The sequence below is a fragment of the Saxophila tyrrhenica genome (assembly GCF_035928015.1).
Source record: "Saxophila tyrrhenica strain CCFEE 5935 chromosome Unknown scaffold_1, whole genome shotgun sequence".
Lineage (NCBI taxonomy): Eukaryota > Fungi > Ascomycota > Dothideomycetes > Mycosphaerellales > Extremaceae > Saxophila > Saxophila tyrrhenica.
In genome coordinates this window covers 1,226,619-1,251,889 of record NW_027041733.1, presented here as the reverse complement: position 1 = coordinate 1,251,889, position 25,271 = coordinate 1,226,619, and the positions used below count along the sequence as shown (strand labels likewise).

Genomic DNA, 25,271 nt, shown 5'->3' with positions numbered 1-25,271 from the left:
GGCATGCCGTCGCTTTCGCCAAGGGTCGCTTGAAGGCGCGATATTGCGAACATCCTCTCGCCGGCCATGGAAAGTGAAGCCAGACATAGTCGCTCATTCGGTGGATGTGCCACGGTACGGAATGTCATGCTACGGGACCCTCATGCTGTGCTCAAGAGCTGATGGACATGGACAGTGCCGAAGCCGCCGCACCAAATGCGACCAAGGTCGTCCTACATGTGCCGTGTGTCAGAAGGCCGGAATGGTTTGCGGACGCTACGAGAAGCACATATTCTTCGACCTCGAAGAGCAACAGGAATCGGCCACTGGCCGCTTCCGCCGGCCTCTATTGACTCTGGCAGAGCGCCAATGCATGAGCGAGCTGCTAACGTCGAGCGTTCCTCCACGACTAGCACATCGGCACATCACCAGCCTCGACGAAACACACGACGATACGTTCGCCACCGATGATTTCAATGTTTTTCGCGGGCCATTTGGGGTATTTAGAGTAACGCAGCATCACGGCACCGTCCAAGTTGGGCATACTGGCGACACAAGCTCATTTCGCGACGAGCCTACGACCCGCGAGCTTCCTCGCCACGAGCTGCAATCAACGAGCGAAGACATGTACTCAACAGACCTTGCATTCTCTCCCGGCACGATGGACATGATTGACTCAATGCTGGTTTCCTACGATTTCAATGCGCAACCATACGACATCGATGAGTTGTTCAAGTTCTCCCATGCCGATCGTAATGTCGATCGCTCAGACAAGGTGTTGATAACACGGATCTCGCAACCGTGGGTGACTGATCCACACCCTTTCGACGATAGAGCGGGGGATCATCCACCACAGGCACTCATGAAAGGCACTTTGCCACTTGGCTCGGGATCATCCTCGGTAGCGAAGGGCAAAATTGTTCCACAGGATGCAGTCGTGCTTCTGAAGCACTACTCCACGAAGGTCCTGCCTCTTTTAGCACCATTTCGACACAGCAAGACACCCTGGCATGTGCTTTTCGTCCCTCACGCGAAGAACTGCCTCGCAGCTCTCAGTCTGGGTGAGGACGTCGATTGGGCTACTCTTTGCAACTTCTATGGCATGCTGGCGATCAGTGCGTACAGCCTGTCTGGTGTGATGCAAATGCAGAGCTGGCTCGAGAAGGGCACTTTGTATGAGCAGCAAGCACGCGAGTACGCTGAATCTATGCTTGAAACTGCGTACGACGTACCAAAGACCGCCAAGTACAAGTCTATTCTGGTGGCTCTCCTTACTACGGTTCAGGTTTCAGTCATCTCCAGGAGTCCCGATCAGACAGACCTTTACTTTCTCGAAGCAGAGAAGTTCATACGACTGCGGGGCTTGAATCGGCGCAAGTCTCGCAAGGTTCGCTTGCTACACCATTGCTATGCGTTTGAGCGCATCTTCCACGAGAGCACCTTCGTAACCAGCCTTCGCTCCGACCATCGCCGTCACGTTCGCCAGGCCATTGAGTCTAGTGGGTTAGGAGGATATAGCCGAGACAGCTTGTCTTTCCAGGGAATTCATAGCTCTGTCGATCTGGAGAAAGAGATGCTTCGGTTGAAGTGTCAAGATGAAGGCGAGAACGACCTGCACATTGAGATGCCAGGTTTGTGGTCTGCCACGCTCCATCCGGAAATTTTTGGCATTCCTGAGCCATGGCTTATGCTGCTCTCCTTGATCATCAGACTGGCAAAGGAGAAGGAAGGCTCAAAGGAGCAGTGCACTCGCGAGAGTGAAGGGAAGCCGATGAGTTTGCAAGCCTTTCTAAACCACGCCAAGTCTATCGAGCGATGCATTCAGCTATTGCAGCGGCCGAGCGATAATTCCGATTTAGACATCCTCCTCGAAGCCATGCAGAGTGCCATCGCCATTTACTTCTACCGTCGAATCTACGATCTGGACGCCTTGCTCCTGCAGACACGGGTCTCTTGCGTGCGCGATTGTCTAGCAAGACTCGACGCCGCCTCGCAACCAGACCCAGCGTTTGGTGCGGCACGGTTGATCTGGCCCGCCTTCATTGCCGCACGCGAAGCGCAGGATGTTGACGTTCAAGCATCTTTCGCAAATTGGTTTCGCGCATCGGCTCAGCAAAGTGGCCTCCGGCTATTCACTGACACATTGGCGAGTGTTGAGCGGACATGGCAACGCAGTGGTCCGGCAGGTGACCCGATGACATGGCTGGGATCTAGCGAGAATCAGCCTCCTGTCGATCTCACGATGCGCATTGACGGTTCGAGCTTTGCGTAACGTGGTGATAAGGACTGCGCGTACTGAAAACGGCAATGCCTTTCACGGACGAGCCAGACCTCCAAACGAAATTACCTACTCCCCTTGTTTTGTGGTCAAGAACTTATCCCGTCCACTAGAACACCGGCCTCCATCCGGGCATTCCCATGGGCCATCGAAGCTGCAAGACTTCTGTGCTTTGCCAACGTTTGTTTCCCAAAGCTGAGTGTGGTCAGCAAGCTGGAACGTGGATTACTGTGCTGGAGGCCCTCAGAAGCAGCAACGACGCTCGTCACCAGCCGCCCTGCGACCTACGGCGGTCACGCAGACGGATCCACGAAGCGGCCACGGCGCCACTCTTGTAACGAAGTCGAAGCTGCGCCAGAGACCTAGTGCGGAGAGCCAAAAGCGAACGATCCAAAATTTCTACATGTACTGCTGCATGCTGGAAAGTGGCAGCATCGACCAGGAGTTTGAATCGGACGAACACATGTTCTGCCTTTGTCCTAACAGTGTGTATTTTTTGGAAACGGAAAGAGGTAGGCGTGTGAGGAGACGGGGGGATGGAAGGCACTCATACGGGAACAGAGCTGGGCACGGCGTGTAAGCGTTCGTTACATCGACTCGGATGGTGGCTCAGGTAAAAGGCTTTGGCTGGCTGTGCTACCTTGTCTTAGCCCGTACCGTTTTCCTTCAGTACCGTCGACCGCGTCCGCAGGATTGGCCGGACAGGGTCCGACATGCGATCTCGGCATTCACCTGGAGATCCTCTCGGCACTTTCAATCGCGGGGATAGACTCCGTCAACGTCATGTTACTCAAGCTTGAAGACTGTCCACATTCAATGGAATCATTCAAAGGTAATCGATAGGTCTGAGTAGGCTATACGCTGTTGCGAGGAGGATAAGTTGAGTTTTTCAATTTCAATTTCAGCTTCACTTTCATCACATTCTACGCTACTGCGACTCGCCCTCGATCATCAACAGAAACAATAGGACTACCTCCTCATCACTAAACTTAACAAGACAATGTCTCTCAAACCCATCAAGCTCTACTCCCACCCGGGCGGCCCCAACCCCTGGTACGCCCTCTTCCACCTCATCCGTTCCCGCTCCTGCTGACAGCATTGCAGGAAAGTCGCCATCATCCTCTCCGAGCTCTCCGTTCCCTACGAAACACAAATCATGGACTTTGCCGACCTCAAGAAACCGGCCTTCGAATCCCTCAACCCCAACGGCCGTGTCCCGGCCATTGAGGACCCAAACACGAACATGACGATGTGGGAGTCCGGGGCCATTATCGAGTACTTGCTCGAGACGTACGATAAGGAGAATAAGTTGAGCTTTACGCAGGGGAAGGAGAAGTGGGAGACGAAGTCATGGTTGCATTTCCAGACTAGTGGGCAGGGTGAGTACACATATATCTTCACTCTTGACGAGTGTTGAGAACTGAGTGCTAATGGTTGGGAAGGCCCTTATTTCGGACAGAGAGCATGGTTCGTCCTCTACCACGCCGACAAGATCGACTCTTGCCTCGAGCGCTACGGGAATGAAATCCGTCGTGTCATTGGCGTGATCGATGAGCATCTTAAGAAGACTGGACGGCAGTATTTGGTCGGCGATAAGTGCACGTATGCGGATTTAGCTTTTGTGCCGTGGCATTGGTTGTTGATCCAGCCGCCGAATATTATGGTAAGTGCTACCTCAGTGCGATCGAGCTCCTCCCGGCGCTTGGAGAACTCTGCACTTCCCTTACTTGTGAAACTTGCTGACAGATTTGTCTTTGTGTGATTCAGGGCGAGGGCTTTGCGAAGGAATGGGAGGAGAAGTATCCGGCGGCGTGGAAGTGGAGTCAGACGTTGATGCAGAGGGAGGCGGTGAATAAGTGTAGAGAGGAGAGGAATAAGGCGATGCAAGCGGGGAAGAAATGAGGGCCGAATGAGATGTGTATATGTGCTGATCTAAGGAGGACTATCCCAATATTGTCAACAGCCATGCCAGCGCGAACCTACAGAGTCACGTGCGCCAAGGTCGTTCGGCAAAGCTTCACATTCACTTCACTCCGTCTTTGCGCTTGTACCTGCGAGCCACTTTTTACTCAATCCGCCTATTACAAGCCCAGTGTTGGTGTGCGAATATGGTGTCCTACCCATCCGTCCGCAACTCTGGTCCATGATCAGGTGACGGCTGCTAACGTAAATTCCCAATGGACGATAATTCTCACACGGCGAAGAAGCGGAAGCGTAACTCAGAGAGAGCACGTGTGACGCGAGCGTGCGATCGTTGCAAGCGGAGAAAAGTCAAGTGTGATGGTGTGCAGCCATGCGAGTTCTGCTCGCGTGCCGAAGCTGAGTGTACCTTCAAGACGACCTACACCCGAGGCCGGGCGCCCTCAATCCAGCAAGCTCAATCTTCAGGCACGGCCGAAGCCCCGGGAGGCACGCCAGTGATCGCCGCCTCAGCGGACGAGAGCACTGCTGCGCCAGCAGGACTCAATGGCACAATATCCGGACAATATGCCAGGCAGTCTAATGAACAGTCTTCAGGCCTGGCAGTAACCTCGACTTCACCATCTTCTGTTGAGTCAACTCACAAATCGCCAGCGGAGTCGCAGACAGGCCTTCACGGTAAATACATTGGGCCGGCGTCAGGTGTGTCTTTTCTACAAAGAGTTCAGACTCGTTTGGGCCAGGCTGTCTCGTTCTCCCACCCGGACAGCATCTTTACGTTTGGCGATGCACCTCTCTCGAAGCCGGAAGAGGACCTATCCTTCTGCTTCATGCTCCCTCGTGTCGATGCTCAGCGTCTGATCGATCGATACTTCGACTTTGCCATGCCGACCTACCGCTTCCTCCACAGGCCGACCATTCAGACCTGGTTCACGGAGTTCTACGAAACTTATGGGACGATGCATGCCGTGTCAACGGCTTCTGCTAGGATTGCGCTGCTGTTAATGGTACTGGCGCATGGAAGGGTCTACATGCCGGATGATGACAAGCCCGGCCCACCAGATCTGAGGTAGGGCAACCACTTGGTACTCTGTACTTGTTGGTGTCTGACGTGGCAATAGCAATCGACTCTTCGCCGCAGCTGAGAAACAGCTGAGTAAAGAGAGCGGTCCGATACGATTGACTAGCATTCAAGCACGCCTCACTCAATGCTTCTACCTCCTCACCCAGTCTCGCATCAATCATTGCTGGAGTCTCTTTGGCACAGTCACCCACTTAGCTCTCGCGACTGGCCTCAATAGAAGCCGACGAGCCGACTCTCTGGCCGGAGTGAGTCGAGTGGAGGCCGAATGCCGTCGGCGCACATTCTGGTGCTGCTACACCCTTGACGTATATCTAAGCGTCGTTCTTGGACGACCCCAGCTTCTCCACGACGGCGACATCGATACTGAGATGCCGGGATGCATAGAGGATGAAAACTTGACAGACGGTCGTGGAGACGCATCCTCAACCTCGAGCGCCTCGTCCATCATGCTTGCCGTACTTGCGCAATTCAAGTAAGCCTCAGCGGAGCTCGATCTTGCGGTATAAGCTGACGAGTCAGTCTCGCACGGATCGTCAAGTCGATCCTGCGCGAACTCTACCCTCTCAGTCCCATATCGGCCGATCAGCAGACGGTGTTGACATGCCAATTTTCCCAAGAACTCGGCAACTGGCGGAACAGCTTAGCAGCATTCCTAGATACCGGCGGCGTTAATGCTTCCTGGCTGTTGCCAATCGTTCAGCGGCAGCGCAATGTCCTCAATCTCACATACTGGCACGCCGTTATCCTGATCCACCGGCCTTTTCTACTCAACAACCTTGCTAGCAAGTGGCAGACTAACGTAATTGTTGACAGACACTTCCAAGCTGATGAACAGCAAACTGTCGAAAGCGCGCAGCAATGTTTAGCTTCTGCCATGGCTACAGTCAACACCATTAATGACATGATGCAAAGTCGGCAGATTTCTGGTGTCTTTTGGGTATGTTCCACTGCCCATCTTGGGGAGCGACACTAATGGGCTGCAGACGACAGCCTACTTCGCTTTCACCGCAAGCATCGTGCTTTACATGTACGCAATCCAGAACCCATCCCCCGCTCAGAATGCCTGTCATGAATACACATCAGCCGCCGCGTTATGCCAATCACACATCGCCAGTATTGCGGAGAAGGGGTCGCTCGCCGAACGCTATTGCCTCTTGCTCGAGGAACTACGTCTGGAGTCGGTCCGTCAAGCCCAGAATGTTCGTACAACGACTGGGGAGACGAGCGAGACGAACGGCACCATACCAGGGTACCCGTACAATGGAAATGCGCTGCGGTTTAACGACCACCCCACAGCAGCAAACTACAACCCTCAAGCCTTCCCCGGTGACTCAGTGGCCGGTCCCAGTACGATGTTGTCGAACCAAGTGCCTGAGGCCACAGACTGGGGCCAGTTCGCTTCGTTGGTGTCGTCTGGGCTTGGAAATCTGGACATGTTCTTGAATGAGGATCCGTTCATGCTCTGACAACAGTCAGTAGTGGAGCGAGAAAGCGATCCAGGACTCCCTGGACATGGATTGGAAAGACGAGGGTAGCACTGCCGTTGGACTATCCAAATCACACGCCAGGTGATATTTAACGACAGGTGACTAAATGGTCTGCGGGAAATGATCGTGGAGTACGACCGGATCAACAGGCGGGGCAAGATGGTTTCTGTACCACTGTATACAGTACAATCACCTATGACCTCTTGTGCATGGTTGTGGCCCCAGCCTGATGATTGGGAAAGATCAAGCTGTCCGCAAGTACCATGTTCTCCCTTCTCGACGCCGCAAAGACTACTACTTCAGCTATGTCGTCAGCAGTAAGGGGCTCGCAACCTCTGAACACTGGTAAGTAGCTGCATCTGATCTCTGTTTTGGAAAGCTCACTTACGCGTATACAGCATCCGCCTTGCTTTGGTCACCGTAGAACCGCACAAGTGAGAACTCAGTCTCGACCTGACCCGGATCTACGCAAATTACCCGCACCCGCTTCGCAATGAGCTCTTTCCGCAGACTCTCCGTGAAGGCTCGCACGGCAGCTTTGGTGGCGCAGTATATGCTACCACCGGGGTAGGGCTCCCGGCCAGCAATGGACCCGATCTGATCAGAACGTCAGCCCTCGTCTGCCTTTGGACCTGCGCTCGAAGGATTCTTACATTGATAATGTCGCCAGCACCCTCGCCACCGTTCCGCTCAAGCATGCCTTGCAGCACTTCCTGTGTCATGTTGACCAGGCCATTGACGTTCGTGGCCATCATGACGCTCATGTCTTCTTCGGCGATTTCTGGGGCTCTGGCTACGCCTTTCACCAGACCAGCATTGTTCACCAAGACATCAATCTGCTGGAACTCGGCCGGTAACCTCTTCACGAAACCGCGGACCTGGTTCGACTTGCTGATATCAAGTTGGACCGGTAGGACTTTGACTCCATCGCCAAGTTCCTTTGCGATCTCTGCAGCGATCTGTTTGAGGTTGTCGACCCGACGAGCTGTGAGAACCAGCTTGAGGTCCGTCGGACACGCTCTTGCGAACTCAAGCGCCGTCGATTTCCCGATTCCAGAACTGGCCCCGGTTATCAGCACTGTTTTGCCGGAAAGTCTTTTGGAAGCCACGGAAGCCATTCTTGTATCGTCTTGGTGTTACGAGAAAGGACTCAACTGGACGGCATGGCAGGCTGGACGTTCTGGTTATTTGTCTCTGGATACAAACCATGCCAAGGGCGATGTCCGTCATCACTAAGGCTACCCGTATTCCCCACTGATCGGTCGACTCTTTTCACGGGACACTTTGCGAGACGTTCGGTGTGTTCTGGGGTTACTACCACGGCATTCAGTTCCGGAAAGTCTCGACTTCTTCGTCAAGAACCCGTCACTGCCGTCTCCGTCGGAAAAGCAACGGATATTTGGCTTGTCTCGTGATTAGCGGCTGGCAACCACCCACCACTTGGAGACCACGGATGAGGTCCTGTCTATCGCATGACCTTTTCCTACAGCTCCCACAATCTTCGACCGGCCTTGCACGGAACGATCTACTCGCGGACCACACGGAGCTCTACAGATCCAAACGAACCTGGACAACTGCTGTTCACATTGTACAAACGTCGATCAGCTGGACGTGAACCTCTCTCGACACTCTTGACTTTCCCGCTCAGACCTCAGACAAGGACTCGAACTATGGCGGTATTGGACGGGTTGCAAGAGCACCATGGGACCACGCATATCAATGGCTACGCATCTACGAACGGTTCGGCTGCCAAACCATCGACCAACGGCGCAGTGCACGACGCATCCATAGCTAGAACGGCCCCTATCAGACTCCCTCCCGGTGGCATATGGACTCCCGCAGTCACCTTCTTCAACCATAACACCGACACGCTAAGTCTTGACTCGCAAGCAAAGTACTACTCCTATCTATCGAAAAGTGGTCTCGCAGGCCTAGTGATATTGGGCACGAATGCGGAAACCTTTCTGCTTACAAGAGAGGAGCGAAAGACACTCGTAGCGACGGCGCGTGAAGCATGTGGGCCGTCCTTCCCCATCATGGCAGGAGTCGGAGGCCACAGCACCAAGCAAGTTCTTGAATACCTCGCCGACGCCGCGGATGCAGGAGCAGACTATGCCTTACTCCTCCCTGCAGCCTACTTCGGCAAGCAAACTACTCCCGAGGTCATTGACAGCTTCTACCACGATGTCGCGACGGCCAGCCCGTTGCCCATTGTCATCTACAACTTTCCTACCGTTACAAACGGTATCGACCTCGACTCCGCCACTCTCACTCGCCTCGCCAGGAGGCACGAAAACATTGTCGGTGTCAAGTTGACATGCGGTTCCGTGGCCAAGATCACCCGCCTTTCTGCTGAGCTCGGGGCAGACCGGTTCGCCAGCTACTGTGGACAGTCGGACTTCTTGCTCGGAGGCATGGTGTCGGGAGCCGCAGGCACCATCGCAGGCTTCGGAAACGTCTTTCCCAAGACTCTAGTGAGGATCTACGATCTGTGGCAGCAAGGCCATATCAAAGAGGCAATGGCGTTGCATAAGAAGGCGTCCTTGGCCGAGCAAGCCTGTAAGGCTGGGATCGCCACGTTCAAGTATGCTGCTGCTGTGACTACTGCTAAGGCCGCGGGGATCAAGGACGAGGTGGCGAAGGAGCAGTTGAAGCCTAGAAGACCGTATGTTGGGCCTGGAGAGAAGGAGCAGAGGAGGATTGAGCAGTTGCTTGAGCCCCTGTTGGAGATCGAGGCTGGCTTCTGACCTTGCAAGTAGACGCAAATGCATAGAGGCCTCTTCACGGGCGAAGTTGAGCCGAACTACAATCGATCTTCATACACAGACCGCCTAGAATGTCCCGCTATGTTAGCAAAGGTACGGACAGTACGAATTTCGTCGCGAACGTCTCCGTGTCTTCGCCCGCCAGCAGCTCTTCGGCGTACGGAAAAGTCTCGTGATGGAAACGGAAATGCAGTCGTCGCCGAGCTCGCCAAGTGAACCACCATCTTTCGCAAGAACATCGGCTCCCTCAGCGTCTCCATCTGTTCACAAGCTCGAATCGAGCTCCTTCTCCGGCCTCGGAACCGAAGCCGTGAAGATAGCAGAGACAGGACTGTCGGCGACCGAGAGGGGAAGACATGTGATATCGAAGACCGAAGTCCTGTCTGGAGAGGCCTTGTAAGTGAGGGTAAGTAACTATAAGTGTTCTTCTATCCCTCATCGCCGCATTGGAGCTTCCCACCCATCCCGTCTCGAAGCTCTCTTGTCATACAGCAACATTCATCATGCCTTCTTCCGCTCCCACGATCAAAGACATCATCGTCACTCCCGTCGCTTTCCATGATCCGCCGCTGCTCAATGCAGTGGGCGTGCACGAACCCTTTGCTCTCAGGAGCATCATCGAAGTGGTCACCGACCGCGAAGAGAATGGAAAAGCCATTTACGGCCTAGGGGAGTCATATGGGGACGCAACACATATCTCGCGCCTGCAGAGGGCAGCAGAACGGATCAAGAAATCTAGTATTTACGATACAAATGGCATATTCCGTGCTTGCGCGGAGGTCATGGGAGAAGATACGTCTACAGGCGGTGATGGGATGGCAGGCCTGGTCACTACGGCATCAGCGACAGACAAGGTGTTCGCGGCCTTCGAGGTTGCGTGTTTGGACATACAAGGCAAGTTAGCAGGAGTGCCAGTGTGCGATTTGCTTGGAGGCAAGGTCCGGGACATTGTACAGTACTCTGCATATCTGTTCTATAAGTGGGCCAGGCATCCAGGACGAGACGAGGAGGATGAATTTGGCGAGGCCCTGGATCCCGATAGCTTGGTCAAGCAGGCGAAGAAGATGATCGACGAGTACGATTTCAAAGCCATCAAGCTGAAGGGAGGTGTATTCTCGCCACAGCAGGAGGTCGATGCCATCAAAGCACTTCGCGAGGCCTACCCGAACCTGCCATTGCGGCTGGACCCAAATGCAGCTTGGAGCGTGGAGACTTCGAAATGGGTTGGAAAGGAGCTTGAGGGTATCATTGAGTATCTGGAGGATCCAGCTGATCAGATTGAAGGCATGGCAGCCGTGGGCAAAGCAGTCTCGATGCCGCTCGCTACGAACATGGCTGTAGTAGCGTTCAACCATTTGCCAGAGAGCATCGCGCAGGACGCCGTTCAGGTGGTGCTGTCCGATCACCATTTCTGGGGCGGACTTCGCAAGTCACAACACCTGGCGTCCATCTGCGCGGTCTGGAACATGCGGTTGTCCATGCACTCCAACAGCCATCTCGGCATCTCTCTCGCGGCCATGACGCATCTGGCTTCGGCTACCCCTAATCTCGACTACGCTTGCGATACCCACTGGCCATGGAAACGTCGAGATGAGGACGTTGTCATAGATGGAGCCCTGAAGTGGCAGAAAGGCGGAGTCGTCGTGCCAACTGCACCGGGTTTGGGTGTAGAGCTCGACAGGGATAGACTGGCAGCCCTCCACGAACAATACAAAGCTTGCGGCTTGACGAAGAGAGACGACACGACGTATATGCGCAAGTTTCAGCCGGGCTTTTCGGCAGCAGTACCTAGATTCTGAGCAAGAACAGAGTATTTGCAATATTCAAATGATCCATGAACCTCAGCGGCAACAGTCTACTTCCAGGACGAACGCTGTGATAGAAGAGCGCAATCGCATACGGCAACACTCGATCGAGTGGGACCAACGCAGAGCCGTTTCATGCATGGCCAACCCGCGACCAACGGAGGTAATCAATGTGTGCTTGTGCACCTGGTCAGAAGAAGCGGCAATTGAAGCGTAGCTTGAGATGTTCTGGAAGGCGAACATCATTGCAACCCCGCGTGCAGCCATCCGGCAGCAGACAAGAGACGTGCCGATTTTGCTCCCTTCCTGGCAATGTCGGGGTACTCTTCTCCACAAGCTGCGATGGTAGGGTTCGTGACTGGTATACATCCAAGTCCTTGACCGGGAATGCAGAGCTTTGCCCGTCCGAAACTTGACATATCCGTGCCGAGACCAGGATCCGCCGAGTCATTGGTACCAAGAACGCTTTCCCGACGGATATGGGTGCAAAGTTCGCCTCGTGTGGATCTTACTTCTTCCACCCCGCTCACCAAGAGTCATGGAGCATCCATACTCCGTGGAGCAGACCCGGGGTCCCCAAGATCTACCATGTGGCAGAGATGAACGTTCCGGCCTTCCATATGGCATAATAAGACCTGCCCGTCTGGAAGGCAGACAAAGCTCGACTTTCACCTCTCGTCTTCAAGACTTGATTGCTTCCTCTTTCGTCCATTCCGTTGGTAATTACATTCACTCTGCAAGTCACCGTCACATTCGGGAGCGCCATACACCATGGCGAGAGTCTCGGTTGAGAAGCCCGACATTGCTCTTGTCGAACGGGCCATGGCTGGCAATGACTTGGAGGTCCCAGCCAAACATCCTCAGGTCGTCACGATCGATGGTTTCAGCGTCTTGGGTCTCACACACGAAGATGCCGAGTTTTACCAGAACTACTCGGAGAAAGACAGGAAGAGGACCAGGCACAAGGTGAGTTCTAGCATGCTGAGCAGCCGGCGGAAGGCTGATCCTCATTGAAACAAGGTCGACATCCGCCTAGTGCCTCTGCTTGCGGCACTCTATCTCGTCGCTCACCTCGACCGAAGCAACATTGGCAATACCAAGATCCAGGGAATCGACACCGACCTAGGCATTAGCGGCGTGCAGTGGAACATCCTGCTCTCGCTCTTCTTCATTCCGTACATTCTCTTGGAGGTTCCCAGTAACGCTCTGCTGAAGCGCTTCAATCGACCATCACTCTATATGGGCACTCTGGTGACGTCGTGGGGGACCATTATGACGCTTCATGGTGTCGTGACCAACTATGGTGGGATCCTCGCCCTTCGATTGTTGCTTGGAGTTTTCGAGGCTGGATTCTTCCCCGGTGCAGTGTATCTCAGTGTGAGTATCGACCAATCTCCCGACTGCTGTGCTGGACACTGACTTTAGGCAGTCATTCTGGTACATGCCAAGAGACCTGGCTGCACGCATATCTTGGTTCTACTGCTTCAGCGCTCGTGAGTTCTCCAGTACCACAACTCGAAGGTCTTGAACATCCGCTAACGAGCAAACAGTCTCCGGAGCATTTTCTGGCATGCTCGCAGCGGCCATCGCTCAAATGGACGGTGTAGGAGGCTACGAGGGCTGGAGATGGATGTAAGTGTTCTCCTATCTGGCTTTACTCTACATGCACTTCAAGCTCATATTGCTCAAAGCTTCATTCTTGAAGGCATTGTTACCGTCGGCTGTGGCATCCTCACCTTCTTGCTTCTGGTTGACACCCCGGAGCTCGGGCATAAATGGCTGGAACAAGATGAGATTCGCTTCCTGCAGATCCAGCGCTTCATCAAGCAAGGTGGCCGTTTCCAGGACGAGAGCAACGAGAAGCACTTCATCTGGCGCGATCTCAAGGCTTGCTGCCTTAACTGGAAATTGTGGCTTTTGACCTGGGTGCAGTTCGCGCAGTCCGCGACTGCTTACGGTACGTCGGCTGATATCTTTTGGCGTTATCCTTAAGCTAATTGTATTGCGCAGGCACCAAGTTCACCCTTCCGACATTGACAGCAGCCATGGGCTTCGAGAACTGGGAAGCACAGCTGATGTCCGCGCCACCGTACGTCGCCGGCGCAATCGCCACCCTCGTCCTTTCCAAGCTATCGGATCGTGTCTACTGGCGAATGCCATTCGTCGTAGGCCCTTTCGCAGCAATCCTGCTTGGCTTTACGATCATGCTGGGGCTCCAAGGGTACGTAGCGTTGCTCCCCTAGCATCGTACTTTGACTGACATCATAACAGCGATTTCGAGAACCAACTCGGCGCCTCCTACTTCGCCGTCTGCATCGCATGCATGGGTATATACCCGGCAGCTCCCGCTTTAATAGCGTGGGTAGGCAACAACTCTGCTCCAGCCTCGCGGCGTGCTGTGGCGTTGGCTTTCAACATCTGTATCGGCAACATCGGAGGCATCATGGGCAGTTATATGTTCTTCGACTCCGACGCTCCAGCCTACAACACTGGCTTCGGGTTGAGCATGGCTTTCGCGATAACTGGGTTGACCTGCGCTGTTGTGGCGGAGCTGGCGTACAAGCGGGCGAACTCCAAGAAGGCTAGGGTTTCTGAGGAGGAGGTGAGGGCGCAGTATACAAACGACCAGCTGGTGGCTATGGGAGAGAAGAACCCGCTCTTCAGGTTTACTCTGTGAGAAGGCTTAAGCAGAAGGCTCAATGAAAGACACGAGAGAGATGATGCTGCGGTTCGGTGGTCATTGCGGATAAGGTAGCAAGTCGTTCCTTTGCCTTCGACTCATGCATCGCTCGAAGCTGCCTCAACTTCTCAAGGAACATGTCGCCTTCTCTCCAATACACTGCGCATCGTCACGATCAAGTGTAGTGTTTTGAGTGTGCTCCTTCAATCGACCAATGCCGTGAGGTTGCGGGGTGAGGTTGACCGGCAGAACTCCGGATAAGAAGCCCCACCAGGTCGAGTCATGAAGAGCTCAATTTTCGACAGCTTCAGGTTCACTTCGAACTTTCAGTCAAAGTCACAACCTTTCCTCACACACCACAACCACAGTCAAAGTCGTCGCGAAAGCCGCAGCCAGACACAACCATGGCGGACGTCACTGAACCAGCCACTGACACCAACGACATGCAGACCGAAGAGACCAACCAGAAGATTGAAGAGCCCACCATCAAGGCCGACGACCTCACTACTAAGAAGCGCAAGATCGACGCTGAAGAGAACGACGCCGAGGCCAAGGTATGACCGCTACTTCATTTACTCACTTCTAACGGCTAACCTCGCTGCCAGACGAAGAAGACTAAGGTGACGAAAGGCGTCGAGACTGCTGAAGAAGTGAAGAAGGACGACGGAGTCGATGCTCAAGATTCTGCTCAAGCCGACGCAGGCGCAGATGTCACCGTGACAGATGCAGCAGACGCGGACGACATGGACAAAGCTGCCAAACCTAAGACTACCTCCGAAGTGAACAATCAAGCCGGCGTCACCAATGCTGATTCAAGTGAGGAGAAGATGGACACCGCTTCCGACGTCAAGGAAGAAACCGCTGCTACTGAAGAGCACGAGAACAGTGCTGAGCGCACCAACGACGAGCGAATCAACGAGCAGAACGGCCACACCAACCAATCCTCCGACCAAAAGAAGAAGTGGGAGCTCACAAACAAAATCAAGAGCAAGTTCGAATTCGAAGAGTCGAGCGATGCCGACGAAATCCGCACCCAGGTCGAGTTCTACTTCTCCGACTCCAATCTGCCAACTGACGCCTATCTACTCAAGCTCACCGGCGGCCACAAGAACATCCCCGTCGACGTTGGCATCATCCACAGTTTCAAGCGTATGAAGCACTTCCAGCCGCGCTCTGCCGTTGTTGCCGCACTCACGGAATCTGACACACTCGACATTGGCGATGACGGAGGCATCACGCGCAAGGAGCCGCTTTCGCAGAAATTCACCGACGACGTTGTCGAGAATCAGGTCATCCAGCATGAACTGGCCATGCCCCGCTCCATCTACGCCAAAGGCTTCGGCCAGGAAGATGCGGGCACACACCAGGCTATCGAGAGGTGGTTCGCTCCGTTCGGCCCTGTGCGCAGTATCCGCCTCCGTCGCGAACCGAATGGCGAGTTCAAGAAGTCCGTCTTCGTCGAATTCGACACCGAAGAACTGGCGAATGCATTTCTTGCACAGCAGCAACCAATCAAGTTCCACGGTCAGAAGCTTATCGTCAAGAGCAAGCAGGCGTACATCGACACACGTTATCAAGGCAATGTTAACAAGATGGTTGATGAAACGATGTCGTACGCTGCAGGCACGGGTAAGAGGCAGGGTGGGCAATACCGCGGCAACAATCACAGGAGGGGCAGCAACGATCAGAGAGGCAATCGCCGTGGAGGTCGTGGCGGTGGGCGCGGTGGTCGAGGCGACAGGCGGGACGGCGGTCGTCGTAGGGACAGAGATGACCGCGATGATAAGCGCAACTCCGGCAGCCGCTACGATGGGGACAAGAACGACTGGAAGAAGCGTCGTGCGGCCGACCGTGGGGAGCGTGATGATGCGGATGAGAACGGGCATGCGGAGAAGAAGGTGAAGGTGGAAGGGGCTGAGGCCGATGGCGGGAAGGATGGTGTCAAGGAGGACGCCAAGGACAACGTCAAGGAGCAGGTTCAGGAGGCTGCGCAGGAAGTCTGAGCGGGCTTTCTACACATGTCCACGGCATTCTCTGGGCTGTGTTGGGAAGCGAAAGCGTTGAGCTTGAGCATACTTGCGGCGTTGAAGACGTCTTCTGGGAGGCACCATCAGGAGGGAACTCGAGTAGGTTCTTGCGGCGTTGAAAACGGTCCCGAGGGTGCCTAAGCGGCATGAGCGTGGGCGTTACTGATCGGAGAGAAGACGCTACTCGTGGTTGGGTTGATACCCTCTTCATAGCTGAATCCACTCCAAATTCTACGAACCAACCATACCGTCCAGCCACCTAGCAGACTGGGCGGCAGAAGAGACCGCTGGTCCAGGGCGCCATACCTTGCATTTTGCTTGTACCGACGCTCGACAGGGACAGCATGTGGTTCTCCAGGCATGAAGACGCCACAATCCTGGCAAAAAGGCCAAGCGTTCGCCGATTGACGCCCGTTCGGGCAAAGCGTGTTGCTCAGGCCACTAGGAAGGCGACCTGTCCTCGTCTCTATATTTGAGCTGTATATCCGCCATTCGCAGATTCGCTCTCTTCTCAGTATGGCATGTACCAGTCAGCATGGTTGGGGTTCCAGGACGCTCGAGAGGGTGTTCGACCTGCAAGCAGCGGCGTGTGAAGGTGGGTTTCGAGAAGTCGGTCGACAGACGACACCGTAGCTGACCCATGCATACAGTGCGATCAAGAGAAGCCTTGCGGGCAATGCACAAAGGCCAAACGAGAGTGTCTGTATCCACAGAACCATATATTCGTGCACCATGAAGGCAACCACAAGACTGTTTACCGAAAGTCGGACAAGGATCGGACAGTGAAGAAGTCGGGCCTGCCAGCGCCAACACCTACAAGCGATACCCCCTGCCTCCCGCCAAAGTCGTTTACCTCGCTTGCAATTCTCCAACCCATTGGCACGCTCTCTGTTCTGAAGCAGCAGTTCCTTAGCGAAGCCTGCTCCAAGGAGCTACTTCAGTCCCGAGAGCTGAATGCCCCCAAGCCATGGACGTACAGCCTTTCCACTTTCGCCGGCTCTGTCTACGCCTTGAACTCTGCCCCGCTCTCTTGCTATACAGCGTGGATCGGGCGACGCAACCGCGAGCCTTGGCTTGTGGAAGCAAGCCGCCGTCTCTACATCCAAGGTCTCAAGGAGGTCCAAGCAGCCATCAACGATCCGACAACCGCGCTTCGAGACGAGACGTTGGCGGCATGTCTAACCTTGATCATATACGAGGCGCTCGAGTGTCCGGATCGATCTCGTAGTGGCTATGCCGCCCATGTGGCCGGATGCGCGAGGATCGTGAAGATGCGTGGGCCGAGCATGCATCAGCACGGAGCTGCTCATCAACTGTTCGGAGCGTTCAGGTATATTGCTGTGAGTCGACCTGACAACATCCGCAAGCTGTCTGGATGATGAGCGAACTGACCATGCATAATTAGTTGTTTCATGATGTCGAATTGCATAAGCCCTCATTCCTCTCCTCGCCAGCGTGGACAACTCTGCCATGGCAGGATCGAGACAAGACGATGAACGACCGCCTGTTCGACCTCCTCTCACTAGCGCCGGAAGTCCTCCAGAAGAGCGATCGACTCCCTTCGATCGCGCCGGGTGCCTTCATGCCTGCTCTGCTCGACTTGGCGCACGATGTGGCCATGACCGACAGCAAGTTGCAAGCCTTCTACGCCGAGCTCGTCGAGTCCAGCCCAGACCCTCTATACTGGGAAGAGCCCTCCCGTGGGGTGACGCTCGAGGGCAACCTCCAATCAAATCCACTCCAGGTCGATTGCGAAACAACAGCCTTCCGCTTCCGCGACTACGACACCGCGACAACGTTATGCACGTATTGGGCCTTACTCGCCATGTCCTGGTCCGGGATGACGGACATTCAAAATACTTTGCTCGACATGACGCGCAACAATCTCATCTGTGCGCAGCTGGTTCCGGCTGTTAAGCACCTTACACTGGAAGCGCGGGACTGGTTGGATCCTGTGAGAAAAGTGCTCAAGGGCGTTCGCTTCTGCAGTACGGAAGGCACGGGCGAAGTCGGCCCGACGAAATTGGCCATTCCATTGGACATCGTGACGGACGTTATGAAGGGCCGCTCGGGGTGTGCGAAGGAGCGTGCGGAGGCAGTGAGGATTGGAGAGGAGATCAGTTCGAGGTTCCTCCGTATAATGCAGTTCAAGGATCCGCCTCTTCGGGAGAGTGCTTGAACGGCAGCGGAGAGGGTGGGCGTCCTGAGCACGCATAACGGCATAGCGCGACACCTGAGACAATGTTACACTATCTCTCCGAGTGCTTCGAGATCGAAGTCGGCTATGTTATCAGTCAGCATAATTCTATCATAAGGCACTGGATACTTACGGAACGGGAACGAGTCTAGCTGCAAGAAGATGTCACTCTCGAAGCAGTCATCGCCGCTCAGTGAAACCAAACTGGTAGTGTCTGTCTGGTGGTTGAAAACGGAGTCCTCGAGCGTAGAGACCGCGGCAGCGTCTGGATAGCCTTCTTTGGGCGCGTGTGTCGAATCACTAGCTTGTCGAGCATCAGTATGCTTTCCTATCAGCCGACCAGCTTCCTGCTGTAGTTCTTCGAGAAGGATGCTGTAGCGGAGGTTTGGGGCGTTTGCTTGTGACGCGTCGGCCAGATGCTTTTGCATGGTTTCTGCTTTATCGTAGAGCTCATTGTCTGTGTGAGATGTCAGCGTTGGGTCATGAGCTCCTGTAAAGCATAAGAATGTGCGAACCGGTAAGTGGCGTTTCTAGGCTCGGTAGGCGACCGCGCCATCGTTGGATGAGCCAGACGTAGATGATAGAAAGGGCGTTGAATGTGACGAATTGCTATTGATGCATCAGCGAGTAATCATCCGACTATATTGTCGATCTGACTAACGGTGAACCAGAAGGCTGGTAGAGTAGGCCTATTCGCGACGAAGCCGGGGGCGGTGTTCAAGATGGTGCTCGCAGCTGACAAGCAGACTCGGACGCTCGACCTATTCTCGACTGAAGCATCGACGAGGAGCAACGGTCTATTGACCATGATCAACGCGAGAGAATCGGCCATCTCCAAGACAGCAATCTGGCGCTGGAAGACCTGGATGAGGCTGGACGGGTGAACGACACCACTGAGGATGACCGGCAGGGATGCCTTCCATTCTTTCAACTCGCCGTTGAGCCGCGCCGCGACCTTGGCTTTGTGGGCATCGGGATGCTTTGTGACGCTATACTGCTCTCGAAGCGCTTTCTTCACGATGCAGGTGATTTTGGCATGATATATCGACCCCTGGATTACAGGGTCTCGGTGCAGGCTGTTGGCTTCTACTCCTCCAGCCGTGATCAAGTCATCATCCGCGGCCGCGGGGAATTGTTGATCAACGTCATCGATATTGATGAGAGGCGGACGTCCAAGTAAGCAGCTGAGATAGGCGTCCAGAGTGGATGCTGCCCAGAACGTTCGCTTGCGGCACTCAGTAATGATGGTGTCCAGCTGATGGCCAGAAGAAGCTCGTGCCCGATGCATACCCAGAGCCTGGATGAGCTGGGCGGTAGTTCCGAACGTGTACCACGCCTGGTTGGGTCGAGAGGTATGCAACAGATATATGCAGATAGCGAGACGTGCCTGCACGGATTCGAGGCGGACCTTACCGGTCTCTTGTGCGAGTTTCATCTCTGCCGCCCGGAGATACGGCTCGCTTACTCCAGCCTTGTCGTCCGCTTGAAAAAAGATCGCAGTAGCAAGGACCATCAGTACGATAGCTTGTTGAGCTGACGACAGCGAATAATCCGCGTTCGTACCATCCGTGGTGGAGTGATAGCTTGCCAGCCATTCCACCACCGTAGGTTGATGCAGGAAGCGGTAGGTCGGCATGGCGAAGTCAAAGTAAACAGACAAAAGCTCTGCAGTTATATGCCTCTCCGGCAAGGCAAGAGATGCCATGTCGCTATCATTACGTGGCTGCTGCTTGTCGCCGTAAGAAAAGATTGGCACCGCCTGATTTGTGTCCCTGTGATCCTGCTGGGAAGAAGTCATCCCGAACCGACGCCATGCTCTCCGGAGGAAGGAAGAGGTACTGATCGGTCCAGAATATTGGCCTGTAAGAGCCGCTGAATCGCCTTCAGGGGATGCTGCGCGTGATGGCCTGGCGTTAGTGTCGCCATTATCCGGAGCGATGGTATCATCGTTGAACGACTCTGTTGATCTCGTCAATGGCTCGGGCACAGTTCGGCCTCGCCGGTATGTTGTATTGTAAGTGCAGTCGCCGTTTACTTTCCTGCAAGGAAGACAAGGAAGATCTCCCGTGCATCGTCTCTTCTTCGCCTTACAAACGTCGCACGCTCGAGTAGCTTTCTGGCGCTCGTTTCGATTTCTGCGCGAGCGCTGCACTGGTTTAGGGGTAGGAGGAGACATTTGGTCCATCTGAGCATGAAGTGGATGAAGCGGAAGTGGAAAGTGTGTTTCCGTAGCGGAAAAGATGATTGAAGCTAAGGTAAGTGACGAGGCCTGATTGCGGGGATGTGTTCCCAAGACTTCAATTCCGTGTTTGCGCAACCGTGTCCAAATCCACCTCACCTTAACCAGGAGCCTTCCTTTTCAACTTCGGTGGCGCTTTCTTGACATTCGCATCGTTCGTATCTGCCAGACTTGGTGCACTTGATCCGTTGATGCCGTCGAGCTGCAAAACCATGCCGTTTACATGGCTCATTTTGCGGGGCGCACTGGTTGTGCTACTGGCTTGATCTGATGTGCTCTCATGCCCGTTCGTCAGACGATCCGACGGGGCGGCGGTCGAGCTTGTTGTTGAAGGCTCTGTCCCGATCATGTAAAGTCGAGAGCTTGGATGAGGTCGAATGGTAACCCGTTTCAGACCGTTCGGCCTGTGACTAGCCTCACTCAAATCAGATTTGACCTTGGTCTTTGGTGACTGAGCTGAAGCGCTGACAGCGTCAGCTTTGCCCTCGGTCGAGGGCTTAGCAGCCTTTGCAGATGACTGCTGAGTAGCGCTGCCCTTTGGAGTTGGAGGCCGCTTTGTGGACGGGGTCCTGGGCGTTGCCGGAGGCTGGTTGGGCACGTTCAATTTCCGTGGCGTCGGCCGTGCAGAAAGCTCCGCCATAGGTGTTTGCTGTGCTTTCTTCATGGCGGAGGACTTCGGCGTCCGATGTGCTCCTTCACACTATAAGCATGTGTTACCCCAATACTTGTCAAAGCTCATAGAGGTTCGAGCATACCTTGATTAGCATACACATTCCCACGGCTCTTGAGATGGCACCGGCTGCCGTCTCGATGGTCGTGCCACTGCATGCACTCGTCCTCTTTCGTAGGATCGTCAAACAACATGCCGCCAGACATATGTCGGATTTCGTTGACCATGTCCACGGCAAAGTCTGGGTTGCCGTCAAAACACGCACGATATGTTTCTGCATCCTTGTCCACTCCAGGATCCATGATCTGCCGTGCGGCGATCTTTGTCATCAGCTTGCGAAAAGGGCTGCCGCGAGGACTTGCGCGGTAGATGTCGTTGATCTCTTCTGCATCAGGCACGAGCTGCGCGGCATGGAGATTCTGCCGGTAGGAGTCCATGGCTAGGTTCTTGACCTGGATCATGTCGAACTTGTCGCATAGCTTATAAAGCTTGTGGCAAGCTACCGCGTAGTCGTATTTGTCTTCGTCGGTCATATGCGATGCATCATCCAGGTGACCCTGATATAGCCATTTCACCAGCAACTCGAAGCCGTGCGGATCGTCATCTGGCAATTCCAAACTGTTGTGGCTCGGTTGATGCTCCTTCTTGGGGACTTCATGGCCCTGGAACTCGGTCTCGAAGTAGGAAGAGTGGTGACAGAGGAGGTTCTCATGTAGACTCCAATGCTTCCTTTCCTTTCCTACGTAGATGTCCACGGTTGGACCCGAGAGCAGCCTTTTGCGCGATTCCTTAGCACAATTCCACGCTGTCAAGTTCTCGGAATGCTTAAGAGCCCAGACGCGCGAGTGCGAAGGCGTGCCGAGGAAATGCGACATGGTGGTCTTAGACAAGGAAAGCGAACATACTCGGCGAAGGTGCGTGCGCTGGCGCTGTTGATACTGCCTCTCGCCGCGCGCATTGGCTCAGGCAGTATCACAATTGCGCTGTCGGGGTAGGCGAAGTCGCGCAGGAAGACGGGTGGTGAGGTCGAGGGTCGCTGGCGCGTAGGCGTGGGAGTCGGCGGGAAGGGGAGCGCTTCCATCAGGGAGGTCTATATACAGAGGCGACAATGCGATTGATGCAAGGGCTGGCAAGACAGGGCATCATGCGGAGGAAGAATGTGATTGAGGCATGCGACCGCCAGCCGTCTCTCTGCCAGATCGCAGGGAGCCTTCCAAGGTTTCGTCTGGTCTCGCCGGAGCAGGTTTCGCCGAGGTCCGAAAGTCTAAACGCGTGAGCGCGTCGTACAATGGACTTCACGTTCTCGACACGAGCATGAGCAGTCCACTGGAACCAACGAGTGACGAACTTGCGGAACTGTATTCCACGCAGGAAAACACTGTAAATACTGCAACAGACATTCCTACCTTCAGCGACGACCTAGCAGCAATACACGACTTACAGGCTGAACGCAAACGCGTGCAGACTGAGAAAGGCGTTGTCATCCAGAACCGCATCTGGAGCACGCAGGAGATATTTCGCAGCGATCCCCCAGAGTTGACCAGCTCGCAAGATATGGCGGCAATGCCATTCATCACCTCCTCTCCTCCGCCCACACCGAGTCCACAGAAGAAGCGGAAGTTCGCAGACCTTGACCTGGGACACAATCAGCTTGCCAGACCCGCCAAGGCGAAGCGAACGTACTATGGCATCAACATCCACCAGCTGCTGGAGGACGCGCAGGCCGAAGAGAGCATCCCGAAGGAGGCACTCGAGCTCCCAACGCCACCAGCTGAGCAGGCATCCCACAAGGCGTCTTTACTCTGGACGGAGAAGTATCGCGCCAAGAAGTTCACCGACCTGATTGGAGATGAACGGACGCATCGATCTGTGATGCACTGGCTAAAGCGGTGGGATCAGACGGTCTTCCCTGGCTCCTACAGACCGAAAGCAAAGGCCAAAGGCTTCAATGAGCCTGTAGAGGAGAAGCCTCACCGAAAGATTCTAATGCTTACGGGGCCACCTGGATTGGGCAAGACTACGCTTGCGCATGTTTGTGCGAAGCAAGCTGGCTACGAAGTGCAGGAAATTAATGCAAGCGATGAGCGAAGTGGTAACGTCGTGAAAGGCCGCATCAGAGATATGCTGGGCACCGAGAACGTCAGAGGCGTCGAGAAGAAGACCGACGCTGGCAAAGTTCGAAAATCTGGCAAGCCAGTATGTGTAGTCGTGGACGAAGTGGACGGCGTTGTCAGCGGGAGTGGTGGAAGCGGAGAAGGCGGGTTCGTCAAAGCTCTCATCGACTTGGTTAATCTGGATCAAAAGAACTCCTCCGCCCTCGGAACACTGCAGCAGGCGCCGGTACGGAAGAAGAAGGGCGATCGATTTCGGCTTCTACGACCAATGATCCTTATCTGCAACGACGTGTATCATCCCTCGCTTCGGCCACTTCGGCAAGGCTCCTATGCGGAAATAATTCATGTCCGCAAGCCTCCAGTGCAGACTCTGGTGTCGCGGCTACAATCGGTCTTCGAGAAGGAAGGTGTGCCATGCGAGAGCGATGGGGTCCGACGCCTATGCGAGGCCACTTGGGGCGTCAGTAACCGCAAGGAAGATCGCAACGGCGCTGGCGCTGGCGAGGGAGACATGCGAGGTATCATGGTCGTAGGTGAGTGGGTCGCCGGCAAGCTGCGCTCGATTAACAACGCCACTGGCAATGCTCGGTTGACTCGGCGCTGGGTTGAAGAGAATGTCTTGAGCGACCTTGGACACGGTGGAGGTGCTACTAGAGGGTTAGGTCGTGGCGGGCCGAAGGACATCGTCGAGCGGGTGTTCCAGGAGGGCGCAGGCTTTCCCAAGTCGTCCGTCCTCGTCACGCCTCAGCATCAGACAGCACACGGCTCAGTCAAAGGCGTGGCGGAAGGCGCAAAGCGCACTGCTGGCGAGCGACTGCGCGAACTGGTCGACACTCTAGGCGACACCGATCGCATCATGACGGACTGCTTCTCTTCCTACCCTGAGCATCCATTCCAAGACGACACCTACCTCTCCAAGCCAGACTCGGCCTACGAATGGCTGAACTTCCACGACCGCCTCTCCTCCGCCGTCTACCGAAGCAACGAATGGGAACTGGCACCCTACCTCAGCACGCCAGTCCTAGCATTCCACCATCTCTTCGCCTCGCCCACCCGAGCACAATACGCCAACGTCCCTCTCGACGACGCCGACACAACCGAAACCACTCCTTCCCACCCCTTCCACGGCACCCAAGCCTCCTGGGCCGCGCACGAAGCCGAAAAGCACAACACCGCGCTCCTCCAATCCCTGCAATCCTCCCTCGACTCAGACCTCAGCCGCCACTTCAGCCGCCACTACGACATCGCCACCGACCTCCTCCCCTACCTCCTGCGCATGCTCTCCCCGAACGTCAACCCCGTCGTCGTAGGCGGCAGCAACAGCTCCGGTGGCACCAGCACCGCCTCCGTCCGCAAGGCCAGCGAGCAGCAGTTGATCCAACGCGCCGTGCACGCCATGGGCGCCAGCGGGGTGCGCTTCGATCGGACGAAAGTCTCTAGTGCGGAAGACGGTGTGGTCGGGCCAGCGGGCTACGGCACGCAGTGGATTTACCGGATGGAGCCGTCGCTCGACGAGCTAGGGACGTTCCAGACGGGCGGGAAGGGATTCGGGGAGAGTGGGGGGAAGATGCGGTATGCGGTGCGGCAGGTGCTGGATCAGGAGTGGACGAAGGAGGAAAAGCGGCGGGCGGAGGTTGCGAGGTTGAAGCGGTTTACTGGTGGTGTGTTGCCGGGGGTTGGGGAGGTGGAGATGGGGGGTGCTGAGAGTTTGGGGAAGGATGGAGAGAAAGTGGTGGATAAGGTCGTGATCAAGCGGGACTTCTTTGGCAGGCCGATCACTTTCTCGAGACCAACATCCAGCCGTGAGGAAGGTAACAAGAGTGCGGAGCGACAAGAGCCGCAGAAGCCTGAGGAGGAAAAGGTGTGGGTGACGTACCACGAAGGCTTCAGCAACGCGGTCAGGAAGCCGCTGACACTGGCAGAATTGATGAAAGACTTGTAGATTCTGTAGCAAAAGTGAAGCAGCGTATTCTTCGTGTTCGGCATGAGTGGTGAACCCGACCATCAGACTTTTATCATGTAAACA

At 55.0% G+C, this 25,271-nt stretch overlaps 13 protein-coding genes across 13 annotated transcripts; 10 read left to right on the top strand and 3 right to left on the bottom strand.

Moving 5' to 3' along the window:
• Positions 1-66: 66 nt before the first annotated feature.
• On the top strand, positions 67-2,251 carry LTR77_000554 (uncharacterized protein; the record flags this gene model as incomplete). Its single annotated transcript, XM_064797819.1, has 2 exons — positions 67-114; positions 176-2,251. 2 exons carry the CDS (start codon positions 67-69, stop codon positions 2,249-2,251), a joined length of 2,124 nt encoding a protein of 707 aa, XP_064664053.1.
• Positions 2,252-3,257: 1,006 nt separating this feature from the next.
• Positions 3,258-4,159, top strand: LTR77_000553 (uncharacterized protein; the record flags this gene model as incomplete). The annotated part of the gene is made up of 4 exons (XM_064797818.1): positions 3,258-3,310; positions 3,362-3,636; positions 3,700-3,920; positions 4,025-4,159. 4 exons carry the CDS (start codon positions 3,258-3,260, stop codon positions 4,157-4,159), a joined length of 684 nt encoding a protein of 227 aa, XP_064664052.1.
• A 275-nt stretch (positions 4,160-4,434) lies between these two features.
• On the top strand, positions 4,435-5,250 carry LTR77_000552 (uncharacterized protein; the record flags this gene model as incomplete). The annotated part of the gene is made up of 1 exon (XM_064797817.1): positions 4,435-5,250. One exon carries the CDS (start codon positions 4,435-4,437, stop codon positions 5,248-5,250), a length of 816 nt encoding a protein of 271 aa, XP_064664051.1.
• A 457-nt stretch (positions 5,251-5,707) lies between these two features.
• LTR77_000551 (uncharacterized protein) lies at positions 5,708-6,727 on the top strand (the record flags this gene model as incomplete). The annotated part of the gene is made up of 3 exons (XM_064797816.1): positions 5,708-5,733; positions 5,781-6,198; positions 6,245-6,727. The coding sequence occupies 3 exons, from the start codon at positions 5,708-5,710 to the stop codon at positions 6,725-6,727; spliced, it is 927 nt and encodes a 308-aa protein (XP_064664050.1).
• Positions 6,728-7,132: 405 nt separating this feature from the next.
• LTR77_000550 (uncharacterized protein) lies at positions 7,133-7,866 on the bottom strand (the record flags this gene model as incomplete). The annotated part of the gene is made up of 2 exons (XM_064797815.1): positions 7,133-7,345; positions 7,402-7,866. The coding sequence occupies 2 exons, from the start codon at positions 7,864-7,866 to the stop codon at positions 7,133-7,135; spliced, it is 678 nt and encodes a 225-aa protein (XP_064664049.1).
• A 552-nt stretch (positions 7,867-8,418) lies between these two features.
• LTR77_000549 (uncharacterized protein) lies at positions 8,419-9,495 on the top strand (the record flags this gene model as incomplete). Its single annotated transcript, XM_064797814.1, has 1 exon — positions 8,419-9,495. One exon carries the CDS (start codon positions 8,419-8,421, stop codon positions 9,493-9,495), a length of 1,077 nt encoding a protein of 358 aa, XP_064664048.1.
• A 193-nt stretch (positions 9,496-9,688) lies between these two features.
• Positions 9,689-11,312, top strand: LTR77_000548 (uncharacterized protein; the record flags this gene model as incomplete). Its single annotated transcript, XM_064797813.1, has 2 exons — positions 9,689-9,909; positions 9,935-11,312. The coding sequence occupies 2 exons, from the start codon at positions 9,689-9,691 to the stop codon at positions 11,310-11,312; spliced, it is 1,599 nt and encodes a 532-aa protein (XP_064664047.1).
• A 777-nt stretch (positions 11,313-12,089) lies between these two features.
• LTR77_000547 (uncharacterized protein) lies at positions 12,090-13,995 on the top strand (the record flags this gene model as incomplete). The annotated part of the gene is made up of 7 exons (XM_064797812.1): positions 12,090-12,284; positions 12,339-12,695; positions 12,748-12,811; positions 12,869-12,950; positions 13,010-13,275; positions 13,329-13,539; positions 13,590-13,995. 7 exons carry the CDS (start codon positions 12,090-12,092, stop codon positions 13,993-13,995), a joined length of 1,581 nt encoding a protein of 526 aa, XP_064664046.1.
• A 407-nt stretch (positions 13,996-14,402) lies between these two features.
• Positions 14,403-16,001, top strand: LTR77_000546 (uncharacterized protein; the record flags this gene model as incomplete). The annotated part of the gene is made up of 2 exons (XM_064797811.1): positions 14,403-14,552; positions 14,604-16,001. 2 exons carry the CDS (start codon positions 14,403-14,405, stop codon positions 15,999-16,001), a joined length of 1,548 nt encoding a protein of 515 aa, XP_064664045.1.
• Positions 16,002-16,560: 559 nt separating this feature from the next.
• On the top strand, positions 16,561-18,204 carry LTR77_000545 (uncharacterized protein; the record flags this gene model as incomplete). Its single annotated transcript, XM_064797810.1, has 3 exons — positions 16,561-16,620; positions 16,676-17,365; positions 17,431-18,204. 3 exons carry the CDS (start codon positions 16,561-16,563, stop codon positions 18,202-18,204), a joined length of 1,524 nt encoding a protein of 507 aa, XP_064664044.1.
• Positions 18,205-18,269: 65 nt separating this feature from the next.
• Positions 18,270-19,858, bottom strand: LTR77_000544 (uncharacterized protein; the record flags this gene model as incomplete). Its single annotated transcript, XM_064797809.1, has 4 exons — positions 18,270-18,307; positions 18,356-18,679; positions 18,738-18,831; positions 18,884-19,858. 4 exons carry the CDS (start codon positions 19,856-19,858, stop codon positions 18,270-18,272), a joined length of 1,431 nt encoding a protein of 476 aa, XP_064664043.1.
• A 703-nt stretch (positions 19,859-20,561) lies between these two features.
• LTR77_000543 (uncharacterized protein) lies at positions 20,562-22,006 on the bottom strand (the record flags this gene model as incomplete). Its single annotated transcript, XM_064797808.1, has 2 exons — positions 20,562-21,154; positions 21,217-22,006. The coding sequence occupies 2 exons, from the start codon at positions 22,004-22,006 to the stop codon at positions 20,562-20,564; spliced, it is 1,383 nt and encodes a 460-aa protein (XP_064664042.1).
• Positions 22,007-22,301: 295 nt separating this feature from the next.
• On the top strand, positions 22,302-25,187 carry ctf18 (Chromosome transmission fidelity protein 18; the record flags this gene model as incomplete). The annotated part of the gene is given in 2 exon segments (XM_064797807.1): positions 22,302-23,763; positions 23,779-25,187. 2 exon segments carry the CDS (start codon positions 22,302-22,304, stop codon positions 25,185-25,187), a joined length of 2,871 nt encoding a protein of 956 aa, XP_064664041.1.
• Positions 25,188-25,271: the final 84 nt, after the last annotated feature.